At 36.7% G+C, this 25,333-nt stretch overlaps 3 protein-coding genes and 2 long non-coding RNA genes across 5 annotated transcripts; 3 read left to right on the top strand and 2 right to left on the bottom strand.

The window, feature by feature from the left end:
- Positions 1-999: 999 nt before the first annotated feature.
- LOC141632038 (protein FAR1-RELATED SEQUENCE 5-like) lies at positions 1,000-2,166 on the bottom strand. The gene has a single exon (XM_074444627.1). The coding sequence runs from the start codon at positions 2,164-2,166 to the stop codon at positions 1,000-1,002; it is 1,167 nt and encodes a 388-aa protein (XP_074300728.1).
- A 1,107-nt stretch (positions 2,167-3,273) lies between these two features.
- Positions 3,274-4,403, bottom strand: LOC141627330 (uncharacterized). The gene is made up of 3 exons (XR_012536898.1): positions 4,274-4,403; positions 3,999-4,044; positions 3,274-3,351 (listed from the first exon to the last, which is right to left on the bottom strand). It is a non-coding gene; the product is annotated as an uncharacterized LOC141627330 (long non-coding RNA).
- A 13,796-nt stretch (positions 4,404-18,199) lies between these two features.
- On the top strand, positions 18,200-19,204 carry LOC141632036 (protein FAR1-RELATED SEQUENCE 5-like). The gene is made up of 3 exons (XM_074444626.1): positions 18,200-18,218; positions 18,355-18,440; positions 18,764-19,204. Exons 1-3 carry the CDS (start codon positions 18,200-18,202, stop codon positions 19,202-19,204), a joined length of 546 nt encoding a protein of 181 aa, XP_074300727.1.
- Positions 19,205-19,207: 3 nt separating this feature from the next.
- On the top strand, positions 19,208-23,902 carry LOC141632035 (protein FAR-RED IMPAIRED RESPONSE 1-like). The gene is made up of 3 exons (XM_074444625.1): positions 19,208-19,913; positions 20,646-20,892; positions 23,743-23,902. The coding sequence occupies exons 1-3, from the start codon at positions 19,208-19,210 to the stop codon at positions 23,900-23,902; spliced, it is 1,113 nt and encodes a 370-aa protein (XP_074300726.1).
- Positions 23,903-24,016: 114 nt separating this feature from the next.
- Positions 24,017-25,006, top strand: LOC141634310 (uncharacterized). The gene is made up of 4 exons (XR_012539036.1): positions 24,017-24,097; positions 24,223-24,295; positions 24,400-24,498; positions 24,711-25,006. It is a non-coding gene; the product is annotated as an uncharacterized LOC141634310 (long non-coding RNA).
- The last annotated feature ends 327 nt before the right edge of the window (positions 25,007-25,333 follow it).

Below are 25,333 nucleotides of genomic sequence, written 5' to 3'. Positions count from 1 at the left end.
TAGTGGGAGGCACATGGGGGTGCCCCCACTTGTCCCCCATATTCGTTTTGTGAGTGTAACTACCCGTCTTAAGATTCGACTCGTCTTAAGCAAGACCTACTCAAGAATTGAAACTACACCAATTCACTATTCCCATGGTTTCATCAATTGTTAGATACACTTTTTAAACTAAAAAAAAAAGTCAAAAACTTGAACAAGGGGTATTTTAGTCATATTAGGTGCAGTAGCAGAATTAGGATTTCGTAGTCAATATTTTTTCATTGTTCAGGGAGATGATCTCCCATGATAGTCTCTCGTTTCGCGTTATGCTGCTTGTAAGTTATAAGTCTTAATTCCGTTAGTCTACTGAAAGACGTATCACGTTTGAATTATTGTGTCGGAATGCTGTAATTAATTTAATGGTCAACTGAAAGGAAGAAACAGTAGGAAGGAAAAGACTAAAACTTCAATCATGATGTGATGAGAAAAAGAGGGAAGAGTGTGAACCTTGCGGTTTTCTGAGATGCCTACTGTCAGCCAGCAATATGAAGTTCCATAATAAAGAAAAAAATGATTTGGTTGGAGTAATTTGATGTTCAAGAGTTCATTGAAATGATGTTGCATCTTAAATTTTGGTCGGAATCCTATTTTTTTTAACTGCTAGTTTCACTTGTTCAGTTGGCTACATACACTTTGTTTGCCTCCTAGTTACACTCCTTCCGCAGCTACATACACTCTAGTCAGGCCACCTCCCTATTCGAATACAATGTATACACTAACCCCGTCTATACTCCGTCAATCCATAGTCAGTATAAAAACACTAAAAAAACAACATCGTAAAAACGTAAATAAAAAAAAAGTTGGAAGTTTATACAAAACCAGTCTTTCCAAAAACTACATAAACCAAAAACCCATTGAAATTGGTTTTTTAAGTGAGTACATAACATTACAAAACATAACAGACTTTTTTGAGTGACATCTACAAATGCCACATAAACCAAAAACCCACTGAATTCAGTTTCAAGGGAGTCGACTCGGGCAATTTCTACTATCATGGTTACTCATTTCACCGCAAGCACGACATTTTCTCAGAGGCTTTGCATTTTCCAAGACTGCCTTTTCCTTGTTTGATGTTATCCTCTTTCCCGATCCCTTATTCTTGCACTTCTCTGGTGGTAAAACAGTAACTTCAGTTGGAATTTTTGACCCAAGAAGCATCTCAATCTCAGCTTTCTTATCTTTTGACTTTCCTGACTTAATTGAAATAATCAACTTTTCATTGAAACTCCGGAGCAATTGAAATAGCGCATCAGAATGTTCCTCACTATCCTCAACAAGTGAGACTGCACTAAATACCTCCGACCATAATTCACTTATATTGTTCTGGCGACTTTCGATTGACACACAATCAGCTAGTACAGGTTTTCCAACAACAGTAGAAAGAGGGTGGGAGGTTGCAGATTTGCTCCATCTCAGTGCTAAATACTCTTTAGGTATATGATCAAACCCCCTATCTTTCAACACCCATAAAATGTGCCTACAGAGTATCCCAATTCTTTCAAACATCTTACAAGAACAAGAGAACTTATTATCACTTAAATCAACTTTGTATTCCTTGTCTTTCTCACGATCAATTATTGAAATATTATCATTCGCACCACTTGCATTTGGTGATGGTAAATGGCCACAAGTATAACATGCTGCTTGGACTTCTACTTGGAAAATATAAAATATAATGATTGTGTAAAACTCAGAAGCTTGCTTTTCTAAAAGGAGAGGTGTTGTCAATTTTGGATAACAATTCTTATCATCAGCCATTACCTTAGAATATTTCCATCTCTGAGCATCCATTGCTGTTTGGAAACGCATCCAAAACTTGACAAGTGTGACATGTGGGTTGGTAAAGTTTCCAAAGAAGCTATTTTCAGACTCTGATCTTGATGTTGTGCGCAAAATCCCACCCAAATATGTGTCTCTAATGTAAGCATGAATCCAAAGAGCACGGTGCTTAAACATTTTCTTCAACCACTTGTTATCACAAAGCTCATATGAGGAAATTATCGAATTCCATTTCGATTCAAAATCTTCTGGAGTGATTTCTGCATCCCAAACAACTGAGTTAATTTCCTTCAAAAAAGTTGTGTCTTGGGAAATCGATGGACCAACCTTGTCGTGCAACTTCTTCATTATATGCCACATACACAATCGGTGGCGTGTTTTGTCACCAAACACACCCTTAATGACTTTTTTTGATGCCTCTACATTGATCAGTTATTATAGTAATAGGATAGCGATCACCCATAGCCGTTACAAAATTTTGAAACAACCACGAAAATGATTCTGCATTTTCGTTTCGTATCAAACCCGCATTTGCAAAAAAGTAACGCAACCCTTATGGTTATCAACACCCGTGAAAGGGACAAACACCATTTTATATTGGTTGAAGTTATAAGTGGCATCAACAGAAACAACATCACCAAAAAGGGCATAATTTTTAAGTGATATTGGATCCCGAGAAAAGCTTAGTTATTCTCGCTTTGATTGTCCACATCAAAGTCAAAATAGAAAGATGGAGACATAGCCTTTTTCTGCATGAAGTTCTCTATTAACATCTGGGCATCATATTCTTTGATGTATTTCTTTACATCCCTTGAAAAAATTTTGAAATCTTGTAAAGAAGCACCCACATTTTTGTATCCCTTCACATACTGTTTGAACATCCTAAATGTTTGCACAGGACCATGGTTTACATGAGCATTATCCATTATCATTTTTTTGTGAACCAAGTTTAAATCCCTACATGGTTTCAAATGTATCATAGTTGTTGGCGTATTCATAGCATGTGAGTGAACCTCAACGAAATCATAAATCTCGTATTCACCCGTTTGAATTCTTCTAAAACTAACCTTAGCCTGACAACCAATTCGCGTAAGGGTCCTCTTCCTTTTTGTACCCCTGTGATTACTTTTGCCTTGTTTATTACACACGCACCACTTGTGTGTAACTATCCCGTCAACTAATTTTGTTGAGTCTAATCTAGTAAGGAACCCACAAACCTTGGCATATTCCTCATAAAAATGTATGCCTTCTTCCAAAGTTGCAAATTTCATCCACAATCTTTGGTTTTAATTCACTTTGAGCATCTTGGCAATCCCACTATTTGATTATCGAAATCAAACGGGGTGGCTACAACATCAAAAAAAAACAAAAGGAAATGATTTTAATTTTATCTGTTACCACCTACACAAGCTTCTTAGACAATACATTACTTAATTAGAAGCTACAATTTAATACCTGGTACATTAGTGACAAGCAATTGATTTTCTTTTGAATTACTTGAAGACGCTTGCACATTAGTAACTTCTACAATGTCTGCACAGAAAATCAAAGAAAAGAACTGAATTCTGGAATCAAACATAATCCCAAAATCCTAGGTAGTGGAACACGTAATTTTAATTTGTCAAGTTACATACAATCGTCTACGTAGTTATATACACTCATTTGTGAAGCTATATACACTTTGCTACCTTTTGTTTATTGCACTATTTTTATCCCATTCCCTCTATGCTATCTAAGGGTAGCTAGATACAGTTTTAAGTGCTTCTACAAACACACCTTCAGGTGGCTGTATACACTTTTTAGACCATAATTGATAGCCGTTGCTTACCAACAGAAACCCAGGATCCTGAAATCATCAACTACGACAGTTTATCCAAACAGAATCTCAAAATCCAAACAGGGCCTTAATATCTAAGTCGATCAAAGTAATACTCCCTGCAAATTTACAATCATACATTTTTTAATATTGACAGAAACACATCCTCAACTACCTAGATACACACAGCCAATGAAAGCAACTTATTTTGGGTCACAATTAGCAGCAATAATAAAATAATGTATCACGATAATTCCCTTCTTTAAATTATATGTAAACAACAAGATTTGAAGACACATTCATACATCTACATACATACACATCTTTAACTTGCTGGATACAAAGAACATGCAACAGTAGTTACCTATGACTTCTGCCATTACCGAATCTTCTTCTTCAATTATTACCATCTGAAATAAAAATTCGTTCTTGTTAGATTATTACCCAAATTAGATGGTTCTATCATCAAAGAAACTCTAATTTTTCGATCACAATAATTTTAATCAACTAATGAACCAACAAATCTAGAATCAAAACCACAAAATACCATCTTAAACCAAAAAACTAATCAAGTTAAATTTTTAAGCAAACCCTAAGTTTTTAAATTGGATTTGTTTCAAAATCTGAATTAAAACTTACCTTGAATTTGTATTCCGAGGTGCAATAATGGAGTTTGTTTGATGCGCAGCAATGGTGTCGGAAAGAGAAACGAAGAAATAAAGATGAGAATTTGTTATCGCATTAATGGTGTTCGAAAGAGGAACGAAGAACTGAGAATTTCGTCAGTTATATAGGGGGGTCAGTTCGTACGGTTCGCACCGAACTTTAGTTCGTACCTGACCCCGACCCTATATATATATATATATAGAAGAAGGATTAAGTGAGTCCACCAAAAATCCTTGAGTCCATAAGTCCTCTTAGGACCCTTAAAAAGATAGGATGGAGGGCTGAGATTGAAAGGGAAAAGGGAGGGATTAGTGCTAAAATCAGGGAATCAATCCTAATTAATCACTTTCTCTCACTACTATCACTAATCAAGCCCTAATTTCACTATAAAACCCTTCTTTTTCCACTCACTTCTCTCTCATCTCACAATTATCCCCCCCTCATCTCTCTAAAAACCAAAAAAATTCAATTCCTCTCAAAAATCCAACAAAATTCAAAAACCAAATAATTCAAAAAATATTCCCCCCCACTTCCTCACCTACCCGACCCCACGACCACCTCCACCGCCACATAACCCCAGCCGCAACAACAACCCATCCCCCAAAAAAACACCCTTCTCTTCCTCACTCACCCACCACCGCCCAAACCCGACTACTGCCGCCACCATCAACTCGCAGCCCCACCAACACCCGACCACCTCGGCCACCACTCAACCACCAGCCACACCCCACGTCTTCTCCAACACCGTCGTCAACAAGAACCACCAGATCCGCCTGCCGCCATCCGTTGCTCACCTGCCACCACCCGAAAACAACATCACCACCACCCGACAACCCTTCTCACCACCACAAACCACCCAAAAACACCACACGCGACCTACTCCCAAAAAAAACTCTCATCTCACGCACCTCCGGCCACCCTCACACACCTCCGACATCCACCACGCAGATCTGAGCCACACACTCCCACCGCCACCCTCACACACCTCCGACACTACCCCACCAGAACCAACCCGACACCACGCACAACCATCACCTTCCCCTGCTTTTCCAACACACCACCACCGCCTCCTTCAACCACCACCCACAACAACACCAACAGCCGCACATTCCAGATCGGAATTTAGAAAATTCATGGTGGTGTTGTCAATCTGAATTTAGAAAGATGGGTTTTGTTTGGTTATGCCTATGCTGTTGGTTGAGTGGTGTGCTTTTGTGTTTGGTTTTTGTGTTTGGTTAGAAGAAAATACGGGTGTTTTGTTCTTTTTTTTTTCTTTTCTATTTCTTTTTTTTTTCTTTTCTAAAATAGTTTGGTCTTGTTGTTGTTGTTCTTACTTTTTTTTTTTCTTATTTTCATTTGTTATTGTGGGTGATTTCAGATCTATTTTTTTTTTTGAGTTATTTTACAGTTACACTAGTTTTTCTTTAAATTTACACTTATTTCTTTACATTTACACTCATATTTTTTAACATTTACATGCATTTTTCATATTTACACTTACAATTCTTTACATTTACACTCATATTTCTTCACATTTACATGCATTATTCAGATTTACACTGAATTCATGGTGGTGTTGTCAATCTGAATTTAGAAAGATGGGTTTTGTTTGGTTATGCCTATGCTGTTGGTTGAGTGGTGTGCTTTTGTGTTTGGTTTTTGTGTTTGGTTAGAAGAAAATACGGGTGTTTTGTTCTTGTTTTTCTTTTCCAAAATAGTTTGGTCTTGTTGTTGTTATTCTTACTTTTTTTTTTCTTATTTTCATTTGTTATTGTGGGTGATTTCAGATCTATTTTTTTTTTTAGTTATTTTACAGTTACATTAGTTTTTCTTTAAATTTACACTTATTTCTTTACATTTACACTCATATTTTTTAACATTTACATGCATTTTTCAGATTTACACTTACAATTCTTTACATTTACACTCATATTTCTTCACATTTACACTCATATTTCTTCACATTTACATGCATTATTCAGATTTACACTCGTATTTCTTTACATTTACACTCATAATTTTTTACATTTACACTCATATTTTTTACATTTACACTCATATTTCTTTACATTTACACTTGTATATCTGTACATTTACACTTGTTAAAATTATATAGATTTGCACTCATATTTTGTGTGGATATTAGTTGGTGGTGGAGGACGACGGTGGTGGTGTTTTTTGGTAGTCGGACTAAAGTTTTACTCGTAAAGGACAAAAGTTACACTTATAAAGGACCAAAGCCACAATTAAAAGACCAAAGTTACACTCTTAAACCTTCAAATTTACACTTAAAATACAACATTTACACTCGTAAAATATCACATTTACACTTGGTAACATGTTAAGATTATATAAATTCAAATTTGGATATAGAAAATTGCCTAAAAAATTAAATGTACACTCTTAAAATATTAACATTTACACTCGTAAAACATCAAATTTACACTTGTAAAATGTTAAAATTATATAAATTCAAAATTTCCGTCACAAAAAATCAAATTTACACTCTTAAAATGTTACATTTACACTCGTAAAACATCACATTTACACTTGTAAAATGTTAAAATTATATAAATTCAAAATTTCCGTCACAAAAAATCAAATTTACACTCTTAAAATGTTACATTTACACTCGTAAAACATCACATTTACACTTGTAAAATGCTAAAATTATATAAATTCAAAATTTCCGTCACAAAAAAATCAAATTTACACTCTTAAAATGTTACATTTACACTCGTAAAACATCACATTTACACTTGTATAATGCTAAAATTATATAAATTCAAAATTTCCGTCACAAAAAATCAAATTTACACTCTTAAAATGTTACATTTATACTTGTAAAACATCACATTTACACTTGTAAAATGTTAAAATTATATAAATTCAAAATTTACGTCATAAAAAATCAAATTTACACTCTTAAAATGTTACATTTACACTCGTAAAACATCACATTTACACTTGTAAAACTCATACAACATTACATTTACACTTCTGAAATCTTAAACTCAAAACTGATTAATTAGGGGCTAGAGAGAGAAAGAAAAATTAATTAGTGTATAGAAATTTGATTAGTGGTAATTTTTTTTGGTAATTTTCAATCTCAACCATCCATCTCAATCCAACCATCCACATTATTTTCCTTTTCTTTTTAATAGCACTTAATCAAATGCATCTCAACCATTCATTGAGTCCATCCAAAGGCCCTTAGAGGGACTTATGGACTCAATGGGAGAGGAGGACTCATTAGAACTCCCCTCTCTCTCTCTCTCTCTCTCTCTATATATATATATATATATATATATATATATATATATATATATATATATATATATATATATATATAGGAGATCTAATGAGTTATTTACCTCATTTGATTCCTTAAGTTCTTATAAGGACCTTTAGATGGACAACATCTAAGGTGGAGATTATTTACAAAATATAGGCCAAAAAAAGGGAAAAGCTTGGGTAGGAAAGAGGAGAACAAAACCCTGCAAGTTGTCCTTCCCAATGATCAAAACTGACGGACAAAAGGATATATCCTTTGTACTATGTTTACACTCCCACATTCTTCCTTCCTTAACACACTTATTTCCAACTGGGTTCTTTCTTTCTTCACTCTAAAACTGGGGTTTTCCTTTTGAAAATGAACTTTTCAGCTAAAATTCTCTCTAAATCTTGCAAATCAGCGTAAACATTGATGAGGAGTGTCGTTGGGGCTCTCAATCAAACACAATTTATAATACTCAACAAACAACTAGTTAGCGGTAAGTCGAGGTCGATCCATGGGACGGTGTGCTTTGGGTTCTAAGTCTATCTATCTCAATTTATGCTAGTGTCACAATTTGGTTGGGTTTGTAGTTGTGTCTAAACTAATGAAAGTAACAACGTAGAGCAAACAATGAACTAAGAAATGTAAACAATTGATTAAAAGTGCTAGGATGTCATGGGTTCATAGGGGATTCATGGTATTGATCATACAAACATGTTTACAATTATATGCAAGCAATTAGTGTTGTGGAGGAACCTAGTTGGGTTATGTCTTACGGTTCATAGGAAGGGTTGGGTCCCGGAGCCGAATCGATTAGATTGTACAACACCTACAAGTCGACTTACTTTCCTCCTATTCAACTTCTATGCATGATCTAACAAGACTCGAGTTGGGTTATATCTTACAAGTCAAGTTGAGTAGATAAGAGATGGTTGTAAATGCAAGGATTCATAGGCTTAGCATTTCATCAAACATAACATGTGCATAAAGTTGGCATCACAACAAGCAAGCAATTTAATCATGTGAACATATTAGATTAAGCATGAACCAATCCCATGTTGGTTTCCCCTAATTACCCACTAATCCTAGCTAAGTAACTACTCACTCATCATCATGGGAAACATGTCATTAATGGTGTCAATCATCACAACAAGTATAAACATGATAATAGAATGAAGAAATGAACAATAAAGAGTAAAGAGTAAAGGAATTATACCAACTTGAGATGATCCAAATAATAATGCAAAGAATAATAGAAGAAACTTGATTGATTGATGGAAGGTTGTCAATCTCCCAATAATAACCCAATAATCTTCAATTACCCAATAATAAACTTGAATAATAAACTTGAACAATAATTAAAGAGAGATTAATGTGTAATTTGTGGAAAGATTAAAGAGTAATCCATTCTAATCTACTCCTAATATAATCTAAAGGAGGATTTTCTAGCTAAAAAAAACATGCTTGATTAATTACAAAGATGGGGTATTTATAGTGCAATTTAGGTGGATGCAATTAGGGTTAACTAAGGGCTAAACTAGTAATTACACTTTTGAGATTTGAGCAGGGAGACTCCGGTATTTCTTGAAGGAAGGGAGTCTTTCTTTGAAGCTTGGAGAAGACGAAATCATGCTGTGAAGGAATCCGTGCGTATTGGGGTCGGGACGGGCGAAATCTGGTAGTGGAATCCGAGCGGATTTAGGAGAATCTGGACGGATTCTAGTGGGGCAATCCGAGCGGATTAGAGAGCAGGACGCTCGGATTGTTTAGTGGAGACGGGCGGATTTGAGACAATCCGCTCGGATTGTTCTTCAGCCGTGGTTCTTCTTCTTTTCTTCCCTTTTTGCTCATTTCCATTTTATTCTTGCGGGATTGGTCTTTAGTCCTTGCTTCCTCTTCATACTAGTCCATCCATTATCGTCAATAAGCTTCCAAATATGCACGAAAAGACAGGAATTTCCGCCTTATTATCTCCTTTTCTACAAAACATATGAAATGCGATAGAAAAGCAAATAGGAAGGTTTTGACGGATAAAATGGCCAAAGAATGCTATAATAGTATGCAAAATAGGCTCAATTAGGGGACTAAATGTGCGCAAATAATGTTCACATCAAATATCCCCAAACCGAACCTTTACTCGTCCCGAGTAAAGAGGTGACTAAAACTAGACCTTTATTTAAACTAACCTAATAACATAACCGATATGAGACAATTAGCGGGTCTCACTCCGCCCCTTCAACTCACAACAAGACAACCATGAGGTAGGATGCCTTCTTGCAAGGCAAGGTGGGGCTTGCCAAAATGGCGACACATCCAAGCATTAAGCACACAAAATCAAGTAATGGATGCATCTACAAAAGGAATAGCCACTTTCCTCATCTAAGTGGCGGAAATTATCTACAAGGGAAGCAATTCAAGGGTACACAATCCTTCATAGATGCAATTTGTTTAAACTACTAAGCCTAGAAGGATACCAATAAATCACCTCCAAGTTGTGTCAAGCTAGGGTACCTTTGTCCTCAATCGTTAAATGCTTTTGTCAAGAGTAGACTCCCTATGGTGTTAGAAACACTGGAGGATCGCGGAATTCCCCTTCTTGCCTAAACAAGAAGAAGGGTCGTCCCCTCTCTACCATGCACAAAAATGGATAAGATGGAAAAGGGATCAATAGTATTTGAGTTTCATTTTGGGAGTTTGCTTTCATTTTTGTTTTTCCCCCCAATTTCATTGGCTTTTGACATTTGAGAACACTTTTCTTGCCATTTCTTTTTGATTTTTGGCATTTCAACACTTGACAACTTTTTGTATTTCTTTTTGAACATTTTCAAAGTCACCCCAATTAGTAACGAGGGTGCCTTGTATTTGAAGCTTTAGGAGTCTATTTTTTCTTTTGATGCATTTTTGCAAACTTTCTTTTATTTTTCATTTCATTGAACTCAAATTGATTTCTTTTTGTGCCCATTCCCTTTTTATGACAAAAATGTGGTAGAACATGGATGAATGATAGAAGTATGCATGGTTTCAAGGGTCACCTTGGAATAAACGGTAGCCAAGGAGTTATCACACCACAAGGTACTCTCGACTAGGCCTTAAACCATGGGTCAAAGGATACTAGCATGACACATCCTAGGGTGTTTTACAAGCATTCTAACAAGCAAAGTCTTAAGAATAAAAAGCATCTACTAGGGCCTATATACACTTGTCAAGCTTCCGAAGTAGACGGTTTCGCAAAATTTTTCTAACCATGCAAACTACATGCCATGATGCAACTAACATTTAAACATCCTAATGCATATGATTCTACCAACTAGTATGACATATAAACTAAATGCAATCCTAAGTTCACATTGTTATACCGCATCAATCAAAATAAAGCCACATAGTTATTAACATAAAGAGGAAAAAGGAGATTGGAAAGATCATACCATGCGGTCTTCAATATCCTCATGTCTCGGATGTGGCGTAGTCAATCAATGTGAAAAAGGATGAACAAACACAATATATACAAAACAATATAAACAAGTTTACACTACAAAGGAAATGAACTTATTTTTGGATTTTTCAATTTTTCAATTTTTATGCATTTTTGGAATATAAATTCCCATCCCCCACTTTATTTTGGACATTGTCCTCAATGTACATGTAGGAGTAGGAATAAAAAGAAAAACATGTTTTTGGATTTTTGATTTTTTTGAAATAAAGTACAAATGCAATGATATGATATGAATTAATGCATGCTCTAACTAAATGCAATTCTATATGCCATATATAACAAATGAATGCAATATAAACTATACTATATGATGCATGTTTAATGCTTAAGTCACTTATGATCAAACCTCCCCAAACCGATTTAAACACTATTTCTAGTGTAGAAAAGAAATAGGTTTGGTCATTAGTAACTATGCATGAATTCTAATCTATATGCAACTATCTATATGAATCATGTGATATATATTATAATGCAAACTAATGTAAATGGACTAACTAATGCAAATGCAATATGAAATATAATACAAATGCAAGCTAAATGCTATACTAAATGCAATGTAAATATAAAAGAGAGAGGGAGAGATGGATATCATACAAGTGGAAGTGGTGAAGTAGGCCTCTTTCACTCGTCATCCTCATCTTGGTCATAGCCATAACCATAAGAGCTTCCGGCTTGATCATGTCCGGGTGCTTGGCCCCAATATCCTCCTTGGTCAAAAGCTCCTTCTTGACCCGAGTACCCTCCACCTTGGCTAGAATGCCCTCCATCGCCGCGACCCCAAGCTTGGTTCCCATAATTTGGGAACAAGAGCTCCGGTTGTGCCCAAGAGGGTTTAGGACCATCGGGGTCAATATACCCTTGTTGAGCCATGTTATAGTATTGGGGGTAGAGGGCTAGGTAGTTGTCTTCCCTCCCTTTGTGCACCCCAAGGTCCACTCTATTCATGAGTGCCATCAAATCATTAATACCCGGGGTATTGGGGATTTATGGTTGAAATGGGGTATGCGGAAAGGGGTAAGGTGGGATAGGGTCATAGGAAGGTGGGCGCATTTGTACCCCCGGCCCTCCACGAGGTGGTTAACGGCGTGGCTCTTCCCTTTGAGGGGGATTATCAAGAATTTGGATATCAAGGAGGTAGCTTGGTGGAGGTGAGTATGGACTCAAACGTGGTTCGATGCCCGGTATCTTCCATCCTTCAAGGATCATCGAAGTGCAACCCTTGGTGTACCATTCCACACTCTCATCTTGAGTGTAGTTGCACCATCGGTGACTATAGAAGATGGTGTGCTCATCAATCAAAGTCCTCCCTTCAAGAGGAACATAGGTTCCTCGGGCATTGAACCCGGGGCAAAGGTGTTTAGCCAACATTGTAATTAGACCTCCCATCACGAAGGTTTTAAGTTGAGATGTCCCTTGAGCAAAGTCATTGAACCTATTGAGTATCTCAAGTGGCGTATTGAAGTTATAACGCCTCACCGCTCGAACATTCAAATGAGACTCAAGAAAAGTTAAGTCGATGAGAGTACACCGATCTTGCTCGTACCTCCCATTGATGCATCCGGCTACAAAGCGTTCGGTGAATCGAATCACCGGGTGTTGAATAGCAAATGTATAGCAACGCTTTATATGGGTAAAGTTCCTCCCGGAGATAGCTTTCCAAAGAAAATCCACACTAAAATTATCGGGCTTGTCGGTATAGGCGGTGGGTATTTCAAGACCGAAAACATAGGCAAATTCCTCAAGAGAAAGAACATGGTCTCGGTTGCATAACCTAAACTCCATGCCTAAATTGTTGCGGGCATCCGCCACAATGCGAAGGCTACTCAAGAACTCAAGGGTGAGACTAAGGTAAGTCTCTTCATGAGCATGGAAAAGGTCCCCAATGCCAAGGCCATTGAAGAACGCCTCGGTAGGGTACCTTATCTTAAGGATTTCCAACACCCTAGTGTCAACAAATTGAGTAGGTTCGTATTTCTTACCTAGAAGCTCGACGAAATTTTCGCGGTGGTCGTCGGATATGAAGATCACTTCTTGGAAGTTGTTGAGTTGTTCAATACCTCCCCTCATTATCACATCTCGTGGTGTTGAAGAGGATGATCCCTTGCGCTTCTTTCCGATCGAATCAAACAATTTCTTGGCCTTTCCCTTGGAACTCATGTTGGTGATGGGGGTGATGTGGGTGATATGGGTGATTTTGAGGATTGAAGAGAGTGTTTTAGGGTTTGACAAGATGAGGAAATGAGGGAGAAGGGGGTTGTTTATATAGAAGAAGAAGGGAATCCGAACGGATAGGGTTGGACCTGACCCGTTTTTCTCGTGAAATGCATAATCCGAGCGGATTGCGCACGACGGACGGACGGATTCTCGATGGGCAAGACGGGCGTCTTCCGTAGAATCCGCGCGGATTCTAGAACAGAGAAATCGTCGGTTGAGAAGCAGGACAAGACGGGCGGATTTTTTGTACGGGACGGACGTCTTGATCAGGACGGGCGGATTCTTGATAATCCGCACGGATTCTAGCGCAGGATAAAATCTTGCTTCTGGACGTCATTTGGGACGGGCGTCCCGTGAAGAGGACGGACGGATTGTAGGGGACGGGCGGATTTCTTCGAATCCGCACGGATTCTTCAAGCGATTTCAGCTTTTTCTCTTCCGTGGGCCCCGGACGGGCGGATTTGCTTGGATCCGAGCGTCTCTGCTTCTTTCTCTTTCTTCTTTCTTCTTTCGTGAAATGATAAACCCCTTTTCACTGATTTTCTCCTTTTTCCTTATCTTTTTCTGAAATTTGCTCATAAATCATGTAAGATGACTCTCTCTCTCTTCTCTCTCATGCAAGAAATTAAATGCAAAAATAAAATGTACAATATTAAAATAAAAAAGGTTCAAGAAATATCTTACAAATGGTGGTTTGAGGTAGGACTCCACCAAACTAGTTCAATTTGTAGAAGTTCTTATCCGTAGAGCTTAAGGCTCTTAGTAGAAGATCGAAAGCTTGTGAACAAGCTCCAAACAAGCATAAGTATGGGTTGCTCCACTTGAAAATGAAATTTGGCCAAGGAAGTTTGTCATACATCCTTTCTTTCACCTTGTTCTTGGCACTAGAGCTTTCCCGATACTTCAAGTAAATACATCCATGATTCTTGTTAAGATTAAGCATGAAGTGTGGTCCATTTCCATCCGGGGACTTCCACTTACCAACTTCTTCTTCAATTTTGGTGATGACGATAGCATTTTGATTTTTCAATCCTTCCAAGGTGGAAGGAGAATTTTCATGACTTTGATGATCGGATACCATGGGAGTTGAGATTATGGGTGCCAAATCTTCACAAGTAGCCTCACGAGCAATTTTCTCTTTGAGCTTTTTCACCAAATAACTCTTGTAAGACACTTTGGCTTTTTGAAGAAGATCTAACATATCCTCTTCAATGATCATTGGCTCCATGATAGGTGCCAAGTGGTCTTCATGAAGGATAAAGGAAGGACGTTCTTCTTCATGATAGGGTATCTCAAATGTCTCAAGGATAGGCTCCTCAAGCAAGGTGATTTTGTGAATCCCTCCTCTAGGTTCATCATCATTGTTGCTATCTTCACGTAAATCATGAATGGGGGCTTCTTTTAGCTCTTTTTCCAACACCTCAATGTTCACATCAAAGGACACACCCTCATACTCACAAAGGCTAAGAACATTTGGTTTGCTCAACCTCATGTCTTCCTCATCAAACACAACACTCTCATAGTCACAAGAGCTCAAGGAACTTGGCTCCTCCCACTTTTCATCTTCCATGTCAAATGTCACTACTTCAAACTCGCATTTATGCTCAATATCCAAAGAGTGGTGGTGAGGTGTTGCTTGGAATTCTTTTAATTGGGCAATTTGAATCCCCAATTCCTTTCTTTGGATAGCGATGTTTTTAAGAACATCTTCTTCTTTTCGGCTCTCTTCTAGCATTTGTTTGAAGAAGTTTTGTTGGTCTCCCATCATTTGGAGGATCATGTTTTGAATGGGTTCATTTCTTTGTTGTGGGTGGGTGTGAAAGTGGTTGTATTGTGGCAATTGAAGTTCATTATGAAGTGGGTATTGGGTGGGTGTTTGTTGTTGATATTGGGTGTAGTTATTTTGGTGGGAAAAGTTGGGGTAGTGGTTAGGATTTTCGTTGTACAAATAATAAGGTAGGTTTGTGTTGACTTGCTCCTCAAACTCCCCATACCCATAGTCATACTCAAAAGATCCACCACATACTCCACAACACATGTCTTGAGTCATCATTACTTAAGACAAAGAGATAACTACAAGCATGGAAACTACACAAAAACGGTAAGAACAATCCTTGAGGAATGAGTTCCTCAAGGCGAAAGCACAATTAAAATAGACAAACAAGTAAGAACTTAATCACATAGCACCATCCCCGGCAACGGCGCCATTTTGATGAGGAGTGTCGTTGGGGCTCTCAATCAAACACAATTTATAATACTCAACAAACAACTAGTTAGCGGTAAGTCGAGGTCGATCCATGGGACGGTGTGCTTTGGGTTCTAAGTCTATCTATCTCAATTTATGCTAGTGTCACAATTTGGTTGGGTTTGTAGTTGTGTCTAAACTAATGAAAGTAACAACGTAGAGCAAACAATGAACTAAGAAATGTAAACAATTGATTAAAAGTGCTAGGATGTCATGGGTTCATAGAGGATTCATGGTATTGATCATACAAACATGTTTACAATTATATGCAAGCAATTAGTGTTGTGGAGGAACCGAGTTGGGTTATGTCTTACGGTTCATAGGAAGGGTTGGGTCCCGGAGCCGAATCGATTAGATTGTACAACACCTACAAGTCGACTTACTTTCCTCCTATTCAACTTCTATGCATGATCTAACAAGACTCGAGTTGGGTTATATCTTACAAGTCAAGTTGAGTAGATAAGAGATGGTTGTAAATGCAAGGATTCATAGGCTTAGCATTTCATCAAACATAACATGTGCATAAAGTTGGCATCACAACAAGCAAGCAATTTAATCATGTGAACATATTAGATTAAGCATGAACCAATCCCATGTTGGTTTCCCCTAATTACCCACTAATCCTAGCTAAGTAACTACTCACTCATCATCATGGGAAACATGTCATTAATGGTGTCAATCATCACAACAAGTATAAACATGATAATAGAATGAAGAAATGAACAATAAAGAGTAAAGAGTAAAGGAATTATACCAACTTGAGATGATCCAAATAATAATGCAAAGAATAATAGAAGAAACTTGATTGATTGATGGAAGGTTGTCAATCTCCCAATAATAACCCAATAATCTTCAATTACCCAATAATAAACTTGAATAATAAACTTGAACAATAATTAAAGAGAGATTAATGTGTAATTTGTGGAAAGATTAAAGAGTAATCCATTCTAATCTACTCCTAATCTAATCTAAAGGAGGATTTTCTATCTAAAAAAAACATGCTTGATTAATTACAAAGATGGGGTATTTATAGTGCAATTTAGGTGGATGCAATTAGGGTTAACTAAGGGCTAAACTAGTAATTACACTTTTGAGATTTGAGCAGGGAGACTCCGGTATTTCTTGAAGGAAGGGAGTCTTTCTTTGAAGCTTGGAGAAGACGAAATCATGCTGTGAAGGAATCCGTGCGTATTGGGGTCGGGACGGGCGAAATCTGGTAGTGGAATCCGAGCGGATTCAGGAGAATCCGGACGGATTCTAGTGGGGCAATCCGAGCGGATTAGAGAGCAGGACGCTCGGATTGTTTAGTGGAGACGGGCGGATTTGAGACAATCCGCTCGGATTGTTCTTCAGCCGTGGTTCTTCTTCTTTTCTTCCCTTTTTGCTCATTTCCATTTTATTCTTGCGGGATTGGTCTTTAGTCCTTGCTTCCTCTTCATACTAGTCCATCCATTATCGTCAATAAGCTTCCAAATATGCACGAAAAGACAGGAATTTCCGCCTTATTATCTCCTTTTCTACAAAACATATGAAATGCGATAGAAAAACAAATAAGAAGGTTTTGACGGATAAAATGGCTAAAGAATGCTATAATAGTATGCAAAATAGGCTCAATTAGGGGACTAAATGTGCGCAAATAATGTTCACATCAAACATGCAAATAATAGACGGCATCAATGGCATTTCTTCATTTTATTCATTGTTTTCAGTTACGTTTTAATATTTTCAGTTGAATAGGATGGATGAAGGTCATGATAAAATTTTCATGTCATCGTATTTGTTTATTCTTGTTATTGTTATTTGTTACTGGGTTTGAAATGAAGATTGTTAGAAGTAAATCTGCATGCTGTGTTTTCATTAATTTGAGTTTTGAGTAGTATCAACGCATTCTGACAACATTTACATGAACACTTTTGCTATAGTTTTACATTTACACTTTTTAATTGTTATAGTCACCTTTTAATAGTTATTATTATAGTTTTAATTTGAGTTAGCATTCTGACAACATTTACACTTTTGCTGACATTTACACTTTTGCTGACATTTACACTTTTACACCATCACATTTACACTGCATTTCTGCTGACATTTACACTTACACTTTTGGATGTTTACATTTACACTTACACTTTTGGCACATCATAATTTGGATGTTTACATTTACACTTACACTTTTGGGACATCATAATTTGGACATTTACACTTTTGGAACATTTACATTTATTATGGGACATTTATATTAACACTTTTGGTGTAGTTTTACATTTACACTTTTTAATTGTTATAGTCACCTTTTAATTGTTATTGTTATAGTTTTAATTTGAGTTAGCATTCTGACAACATTTACACTTTTGCTGACATTTACACTTTCAGAACAGCACATTTACACTTCGTTTCTGCTGACATTTACATTTACACTTTTGGATGTTTACATTTACACTTACACTTTTGGGACATCATAATTTGGACATTTATACTTTTGGAATATTTACATTTATGAAACATTCCCTTTACATTTACACTTTACTTCGACTTACGTTTACACTTACACTTCATATCTGATGACATTTACACTTAAACTCTGTGGACATTTACACTTAGACTTCATATCTGATGACATTTACATTTACACTTACACTCTGTGCACATTTACAGACTCACTAAAATAGAATGGAGTTCAACCTGACAGGTAGGAGTTGTGTAGGGAGGTTGAGAAGAGGTTTACACCGTACATCGGGTAGGAGTTTGGAGGGGGGGGGGGGGGTTGAGGATGCGGTGACTTTTTATAAGATATACGCCATTGCTTGTGGGTTTGATGTGCGTAGGTACACAACAAAAAAATGGCGTGGCGGTGAGATCAAGTCAAAGCTCGTCGTCTGCAATCGAGAAAGTTTCGCTCACAGGACGCCAAGTAAAGATCGGGATGACGGACTGGTTGGGGAGAACTCACAGAGGATATTCAGGGTCACTAGAGTGGGGTGTAAAGCGAGGATACGACTATATATGAAGAATGGTCTTTTATTAATTAACCGGTTTCACGAGGGTCACAATCACGAGCTTATCTCACTTAAGGACAGAGAGTTTCAGAAATTGTCGCGTAACATAACAGAATATCACAAGATGATAATCGGTTCGAACTCAAGAGTTTGTAATATATAATCACTGTCTATACTAAATAAATAATTTCATTCATGTTATATTTATATGACGTATCTGTTATTGATTTATTGGCAGCTGAAGATAGGAGCAACAAAGACATACAGAATCTGCAAAGAACAAGTTAATGGATTCGAGAACATTGGAGCAAGCTTAAATGATTTTAAGAACTTCCATAGGGATGTTAAATGTTTCATTCACGAACGGGATGGTCAGTTGTTTGTTGACCATTTCAAGGAAATGACTGAAATAAGAATAGGTTTCTACTTTGACTATGATCTTGACGATGATGGCAGCCTACATAGGGCCATATGGGCGGACGGTACTGCCCGAGATAATTACAAAATTTTTGGTGATGCGATGTCATTCGACCCAACTTACTCCACCAATAAGTATTCTATGGTATTCACACCATTCATAGGTGTTGACCACCACAAACGATCTGTGACGTTCTGTGGGGCTCTAATTGCAAGGGAAGATTATGAGTCATTTAATTTGGTTTTCAGTTGGTTTTTATAAGCAATGGAGGGTAAGAAACCCGAGTACATAATTACAGATCAGGACCCAGGTATTATCAAATCTGTCCCTCTTATTTTCAAGACAGCGCGCCATCGGTTCTGTATGTGGCATATAATGAACAAAATGCCCAGTAAGTTTGGTGTCTCTAGGAGTGATTATAATGACTTCATGTGTAAAATTAATGACATTATATGGGACGATGAGCTTGAAGTAGCAGAATTTAATGGTATCTGGGAGCAAATAATTGAAGATCATGGTGCTGGCGTAAACGATTGGTTTGCGGATACGTATGCTATAAGGGGACAGTGGGTGATGGCGCATTGTAGAGACTTGAGGATGACGTCGATTATGAGGACGACTCAAAGATCAGAGAGCGAAAATAGCTTTTTCAAGAGGTTTGAGCATAAGTCAGTAACATTGGTTGAGTTTTGGATGCGTTTTGAGAGCGCTATGGACCAACAAAGACATACACAGAAGCAGCTTGACAATATGGATAAGCACTCGTCCGCAACGGCGTCAACACATCTGGCATTAGAGATTCATACTGCAAAGGTGTACACCTATTCAGCTTTCCAAAAATTCAAAGAAGAAGCCATCTTCTCAATTGATTCATGTAGAACAGGAGGTTTCACTGAGAGAGGCGAGCTAGAGGTAACTACTGTCAAAGATTCATCCACGAAGAAGAATTTTGAAGTTACATACAGTCCAGGTAGTTTACACTTCCTATACCTTAACATTTACACTTTTCCAGTTCATAACATTTACACTTTCTAGTTCATGACATTTACACTTTCAATGATATTACACTTACACTTTAAAATGATATGACATTTACACTTCCTATAACATAACATTTACACTTCTTATAACTTAACATTTACACTTTACAGTTCATGACATTTACACTTTACATTATATGACATTTACACTTTCCATGATATTACATTTACACTTGCAATGATATGACATTTACACTTCCTATAACTTAACATTTACACTTCCTATAACATAACATTTACACTTCTTATAACTTAACATTTACACTTTACAGTTCATGACATTTACACTTTACATTATATGACATTTACACTTTACATTATATGACATTTACACTTCCTATACCTTAACATTTACACTTTTCCAGTTCATGGCATTTACACTTTCAATGATATTACATTTACACTTTCAATGATATGACATTTACACTTCCTATAACTTAACATTTACACTTTTGTAGTTCATGACATTTACACTTCCTATAACTTAACAATTACACTTCTAATAACTTAACATTTACACTTTACAATTCATGACATTTACACTTTACATCATATGACATTTACACTTTCCATGATATGTCATTTACAGTTTTTGTTTTTATCTCATTTAAATTTCTATATAATCAGTTACACTATTTTTAACATTTACACTTACATGCTAGCTTTAACTGATAACACAGGTACACGTAAAGCAAGCTGCAGTTGTACGATGTTTGAAAGAACCGGAATCCTATGCCGCCATATAATATGGATTTTTTCAGCAAGTGGGATAAAGACTATACCAGAAGATTATGTTGTCAATAAATGGATGAAAGAGTATCTCCGATTAAGGATTTTCAATAGTAATGGTGAAGGGACAGAAAACATGCAAGTCATCGATGAAAAACAAATTGCAATGTCAATAATGTGGTCAGAAGTTCATGAAACTGTACACTACTACAGAATTCATTAAGGACATCAGTGGATGGACATCGGATTTTTGAAAAAACAGATGTAATAAGTTTGCACATCGGATTTTTATAAAAGTCTGATGTAATTATATTATATGGACATCGGTTGTTATTTTCAACCCATGTCCATTATAATGGACATCGGATTAAATTACAACCCATGTCCATATAATCCTCAATTTGGGCACAAAATGAAAACAATTCCCCCGCCCCAAATTATTTTCACTAGCATACTGAGTCAATCTATTATACTTACTCCATATCATTCTTTTTTCTAGACAAACCCAAACCCAAACCCTTAGCTTACTCATCCCTTTCTTCTCTATCACTAGTAGAAAAATGACATTAGGCAAGTACATAAGGCAACGGTCGTTGAAAATAACCATAGCCGTTTATGAATGGCTACGGTTATGTACCAACAACCATAGCCATAAATGCCCATTAGAGAAAAATACTACGGTTCTAGCCTTTAACCGAAGCCAAATGACAAGAAAAAGCAACGGTTATAATTCTAAAGTTCTAAACCGAGGCCATTAGTAACCCACTCATCAGAATATATGTGACCTTACCAACTAAACCCTCTCACTACCCCTTTTTAATTGATTCCCATCCGCCTCACTCCCTCAACACCCAACTTCCTCATTATTGCTCACCTCCACGCAGAACGTCGGTAGCCATATCATCACCAACAACATCTCGCCATTTCCGACACCAACCTCGTGACCCACCGAATTACTTAGGCAAAGACTTGTTTTCAATTTATACCTCTCGCCATTCTCAATCGGGTTGGTATTCTATCAATTTTTTCTTAAATCCTTTGTTTTTCCTTATTTGTTTTCAATTTATAACTTAATTTAGGTTTTTTTATCATCTAGGGTTTATGGATTCAATTATTTTATCTACTAGGGTACAAGTAAGTATTAGGATTAGGCCTTTCAATTAAACTTCAATTCAATTGGGATATGGGTCTTTTTAATCAATTTGAGTAAAAGGGAGGTATTGTTTTCATCCAATTAAGCGGGACTTGCAATTTATGAATACAATAAAACTCTTGCGGTTGTGTATTATATTTCAGTTCGTATTATACTCGTATTGTTGTTTTTGACCCTCGTTCTAGCTCTATGAAGGTTCATTCGGCTAAACCATTAGCGAATTTCATGGTTAATCGTTATTTCATAATTTAGTTACTGCCGTTTTGATGGGTCGTTCCATGAAATTTGCAGTTTTGAATACAATAAAGTAGGACTTTCAAATTTGAGGAATGTATATTAGTACAATACCAGTCCAATCTAACATGTATATATGTACAAGTCAAGACAATCTAAAGACGGCGACCTTAAATAATCTTATGGATAAGTACTCTTCTTCCTGATGCTGCTGTTGCATCATGTCTGATATGATTGCATTTGCCATAATTTTGTAGCTGAAGATGAAAAGAACAAGCCAAATGATAGGGGCATAAGTTTGAATTACGAGCTGTGATTGATATCATTAAGTGACATAATTTATCGCTCATAAGGAAATAGTGATGCTTCACAAGGTTCGTAGAAGTTTATTAATATTGTTAATCCTGTAATATTGAAAATCGTGCACTTGTGCAAGGCATCTTTGTTCTCTTGGTCTTGTTAGGTTGATCACATCTTATGATTCTTATCTCCTTGATAGGTTGATTATGTCTCGATTATCATTTTAATAACTGTCTATTCATCTCGACTTATCCTTGATTAAAAGAATTATGTTGTTCTGAGCCGAAACGATAATTGATATAAAGCGGTGATATATTGGCCCTTTGTAATATTGGAACGGACATAAAACAAGCTAGCTTTTTAGGCCGGATGGTATTTTTTTTTCTGTCAATGCCATTTTAAAAGCTTTGATTAAATTTTGTTCGGATGTGGAACTCAACATCGGTGTTCCAATACTTTACTTGATAGCCGCTTTGATTTTGTTTGCTCTGAATTGTAAGTAACTATGTGGCTACTGGAAGTGATGATGGTAGATGGTTCATTTGGGAAAAGAAAACGGGTAGATTGATAAAGATGCCAATGAGTGATGAAGCTGGTAAGGCTCTCAAAACCTTTTCTCGCCAACTTATTCTTATTTATTTTGTAGTTATATTGAATAGATGACACCATCACAAAGTAAAAAAAAAATTAAGTCTAAGATGTCTTATCCGATTTACTTATTTATATCTTTGGTATTCTTCGCCTTGTTTTCGGTGGTTCATTGTGTCCATTCCCATCCATGTGACTCTGTTCTAGCTACTAGTGGAATAGATAACACTATTAAGGTATTCTTGCCAGTTCTCAGTTGAGGGATTTTATTTATTTTTATCTAAAACTTTCGCGGTTTTCATTGTTCAGCAGGGACGAGCGCCCTTGCTAACTCCCCATTATCCACCACTGTTGAGGAGTGAATGTAAGATGTAGAAATAATACTTTTGTGAAATTATGCATCTTCAATAGAGATGAACAAGTGCAGTTTTTTTGTGTTTGTTATCAGTTTCTCTGAGTTCTACGTGTCGTGCTATAGTGTCTAAGAGGACCGATTTATATTGCACATTGCTTGTATTTGAGGCGCACAACCATCTAAAAAGTCTTTATGGTGTATAAATAGTGGCAAGTGCTTTTTAGGCGGATAATTTAGGCTCTAGAAATGTGTTGTTTGCAATTAGTGTTTATGATTGGTTTCTTTAATTGAATTGGCTTATTGGCTTATTTCTGCTTGATAGTTCAGAAATACAGATCGCGCTTTTGTGCCCCTTTATTTACCGTAAATGTTGATTATACTTATACGTATATTGTTATAGGTACTTGGATAGCATCTGTGATCAGCAAATGTACGGGTTCTTATGTCCAGAAATTATTTCACAAATAGGCTATGCCTCAGATGAAGCAGTAACCATACTTTCTAAAAGGATGAAAGACTTGAAAAGGAAATTTTACATCGCTCCATATTACGATGAGTAAGTGCTGATCAACCTTGCCTTTTAAATAAACAAAACTGTCACCATTTATTATTGATTATCATGTAAATAAGTTACAAATTATTTACAGTGATCATTGGATGCTCGCCAGACCGAGCGTTGCTAATCATAATCAAGTGCATTGGTTCGACTCACTAGGAAAGTCAGTGCCGTCAAAGTTGAGATCTTTAATTAATGCGTAAGTTCATCTTAATAGTTCATTTATTGATATGCACATAAATAAATGTTAAACTTATTAGAACATTAAAAATGGCAACTATTATTGGCTGACAATCATTTATTTGAAACCATGTTTATATTTAGATCGGTAAGAGTATACGGCTACAATGGTGGGGAAAGAATGTGTTCTCAAGCACCGCAATGGCTGCAACATAATGTAAGTTGTTGCTTATTATGACGAAAAATTCAATGTCTGATCATCAATCACTTTATTGACAAAGTTATGTTATTGGTTTAATTCTTGTCGAGCTGTTGTTTTAGTGTGCTCGTCAACAAGGTGTTGTAGAATGCGGGTACTACGTCATGAGGTACATGCTGGAAATCGTCACGCGTTCTAATCCAACAAAAGCTATCAATGAGGTCAGTTTCGACATTATAGCAAAACTCGGTATTTTTTCAAGTAATTATCCTACTTTGACTGACTTTGCTATACGCATTGTGGGCGAACCTGCTGCCAATTCAATGAGCTAGCTGCTGCACCCTCTTCCCTTAATTATTAGCTTATATGAAGCTGCCCTTGTGAGTTGTGAGGCCATGTCTGACTGCCCCATTGTCATTAATATGCATTACAGGTTTTTCAAGACACCACGCCATATTCACAAGAAGAATTAGATGAGGTTCGGGACTTGTGGGCGAACTATTTTCTCAATATCTAGCCGTAGATAGCTAGCTAGCGTAGTAATGTATTAGGTAGTTGCATTTTGAAAAACTGATTACATGATCTGCAAGACCATATGTTATGTTGGCTGGGATTTGTTATGCCCTTTGTTGTTGTTCGTTAGTTGTTGAATTCGGATGACGGAGACGGTTGCGTTGTATGTTGATTGGGATCGGTTTTTATTAATTGAAATCGATCATTTTGGTTGAATGGCAGTTGGCATGTTTTGTATTAATGTTTTGGCATTCAAATTGGTGTAATGCAATATGAATTGGCCTGCTCTTTTCAAATTTAAAAAAAAAGAAAAACAATATAAAGGACAGCGGATTTATAAAAGTTCGATGTAATTCTAGCTTCAAAGGACATGGGCTTTCTATAAAAATCTGATGTACATTACACATATGGACATCGGATTAATGTTAAAATCTGATGTTCATTACTCATATGGACATCGGATATATTTAAAAATCCGATGTGCATATATTAATGGACATCGGTTTAAAGTCCCATGTCCATTACACCCCATATGGACGGGAC

Source organism: Silene latifolia, chromosome Y (genome assembly GCF_048544455.1).
Source record: "Silene latifolia isolate original U9 population chromosome Y, ASM4854445v1, whole genome shotgun sequence".
NCBI classification, from domain to species: domain Eukaryota; kingdom Viridiplantae; phylum Streptophyta; class Magnoliopsida; order Caryophyllales; family Caryophyllaceae; genus Silene; species Silene latifolia.
Note: the sequence above shows the minus strand (reverse complement) of the source record. Positions and strands in the feature narration are given on the sequence as shown.

Excerpts from the sequence above, each read along its gene's own strand:
- LOC141632038 (XM_074444627.1), bottom strand. The coding sequence starts at position 2,166 with ATGAAGAAGTTGCACGACAAGGTTGGTCCATCGATTTCCCAAGACACA.
- LOC141632036 (XM_074444626.1), top strand. Across the intron at positions 18,441-18,763 it reads TTTCGCTCACAGGACGCCAA|CTGAAGATAGGAGCAACAAA; the intron begins GTAAAGATCGGG and ends ATTTATTGGCAG.
- LOC141632035 (XM_074444625.1), top strand. The coding sequence starts at position 19,208 with ATGGAGGGTAAGAAACCCGAGTACATAATTACAGATCAGGACCCAGGT. Across the intron at positions 19,914-20,645 it reads TGAAGTTACATACAGTCCAG|CTTTAACTGATAACACAGGT; the intron begins GTAGTTTACACT and ends CTTACATGCTAG. Across the intron at positions 20,893-23,742 it reads ATTGCAATGTCAATAATGTG|GTACTTGGATAGCATCTGTG; the intron begins GTCAGAAGTTCA and ends ATATTGTTATAG.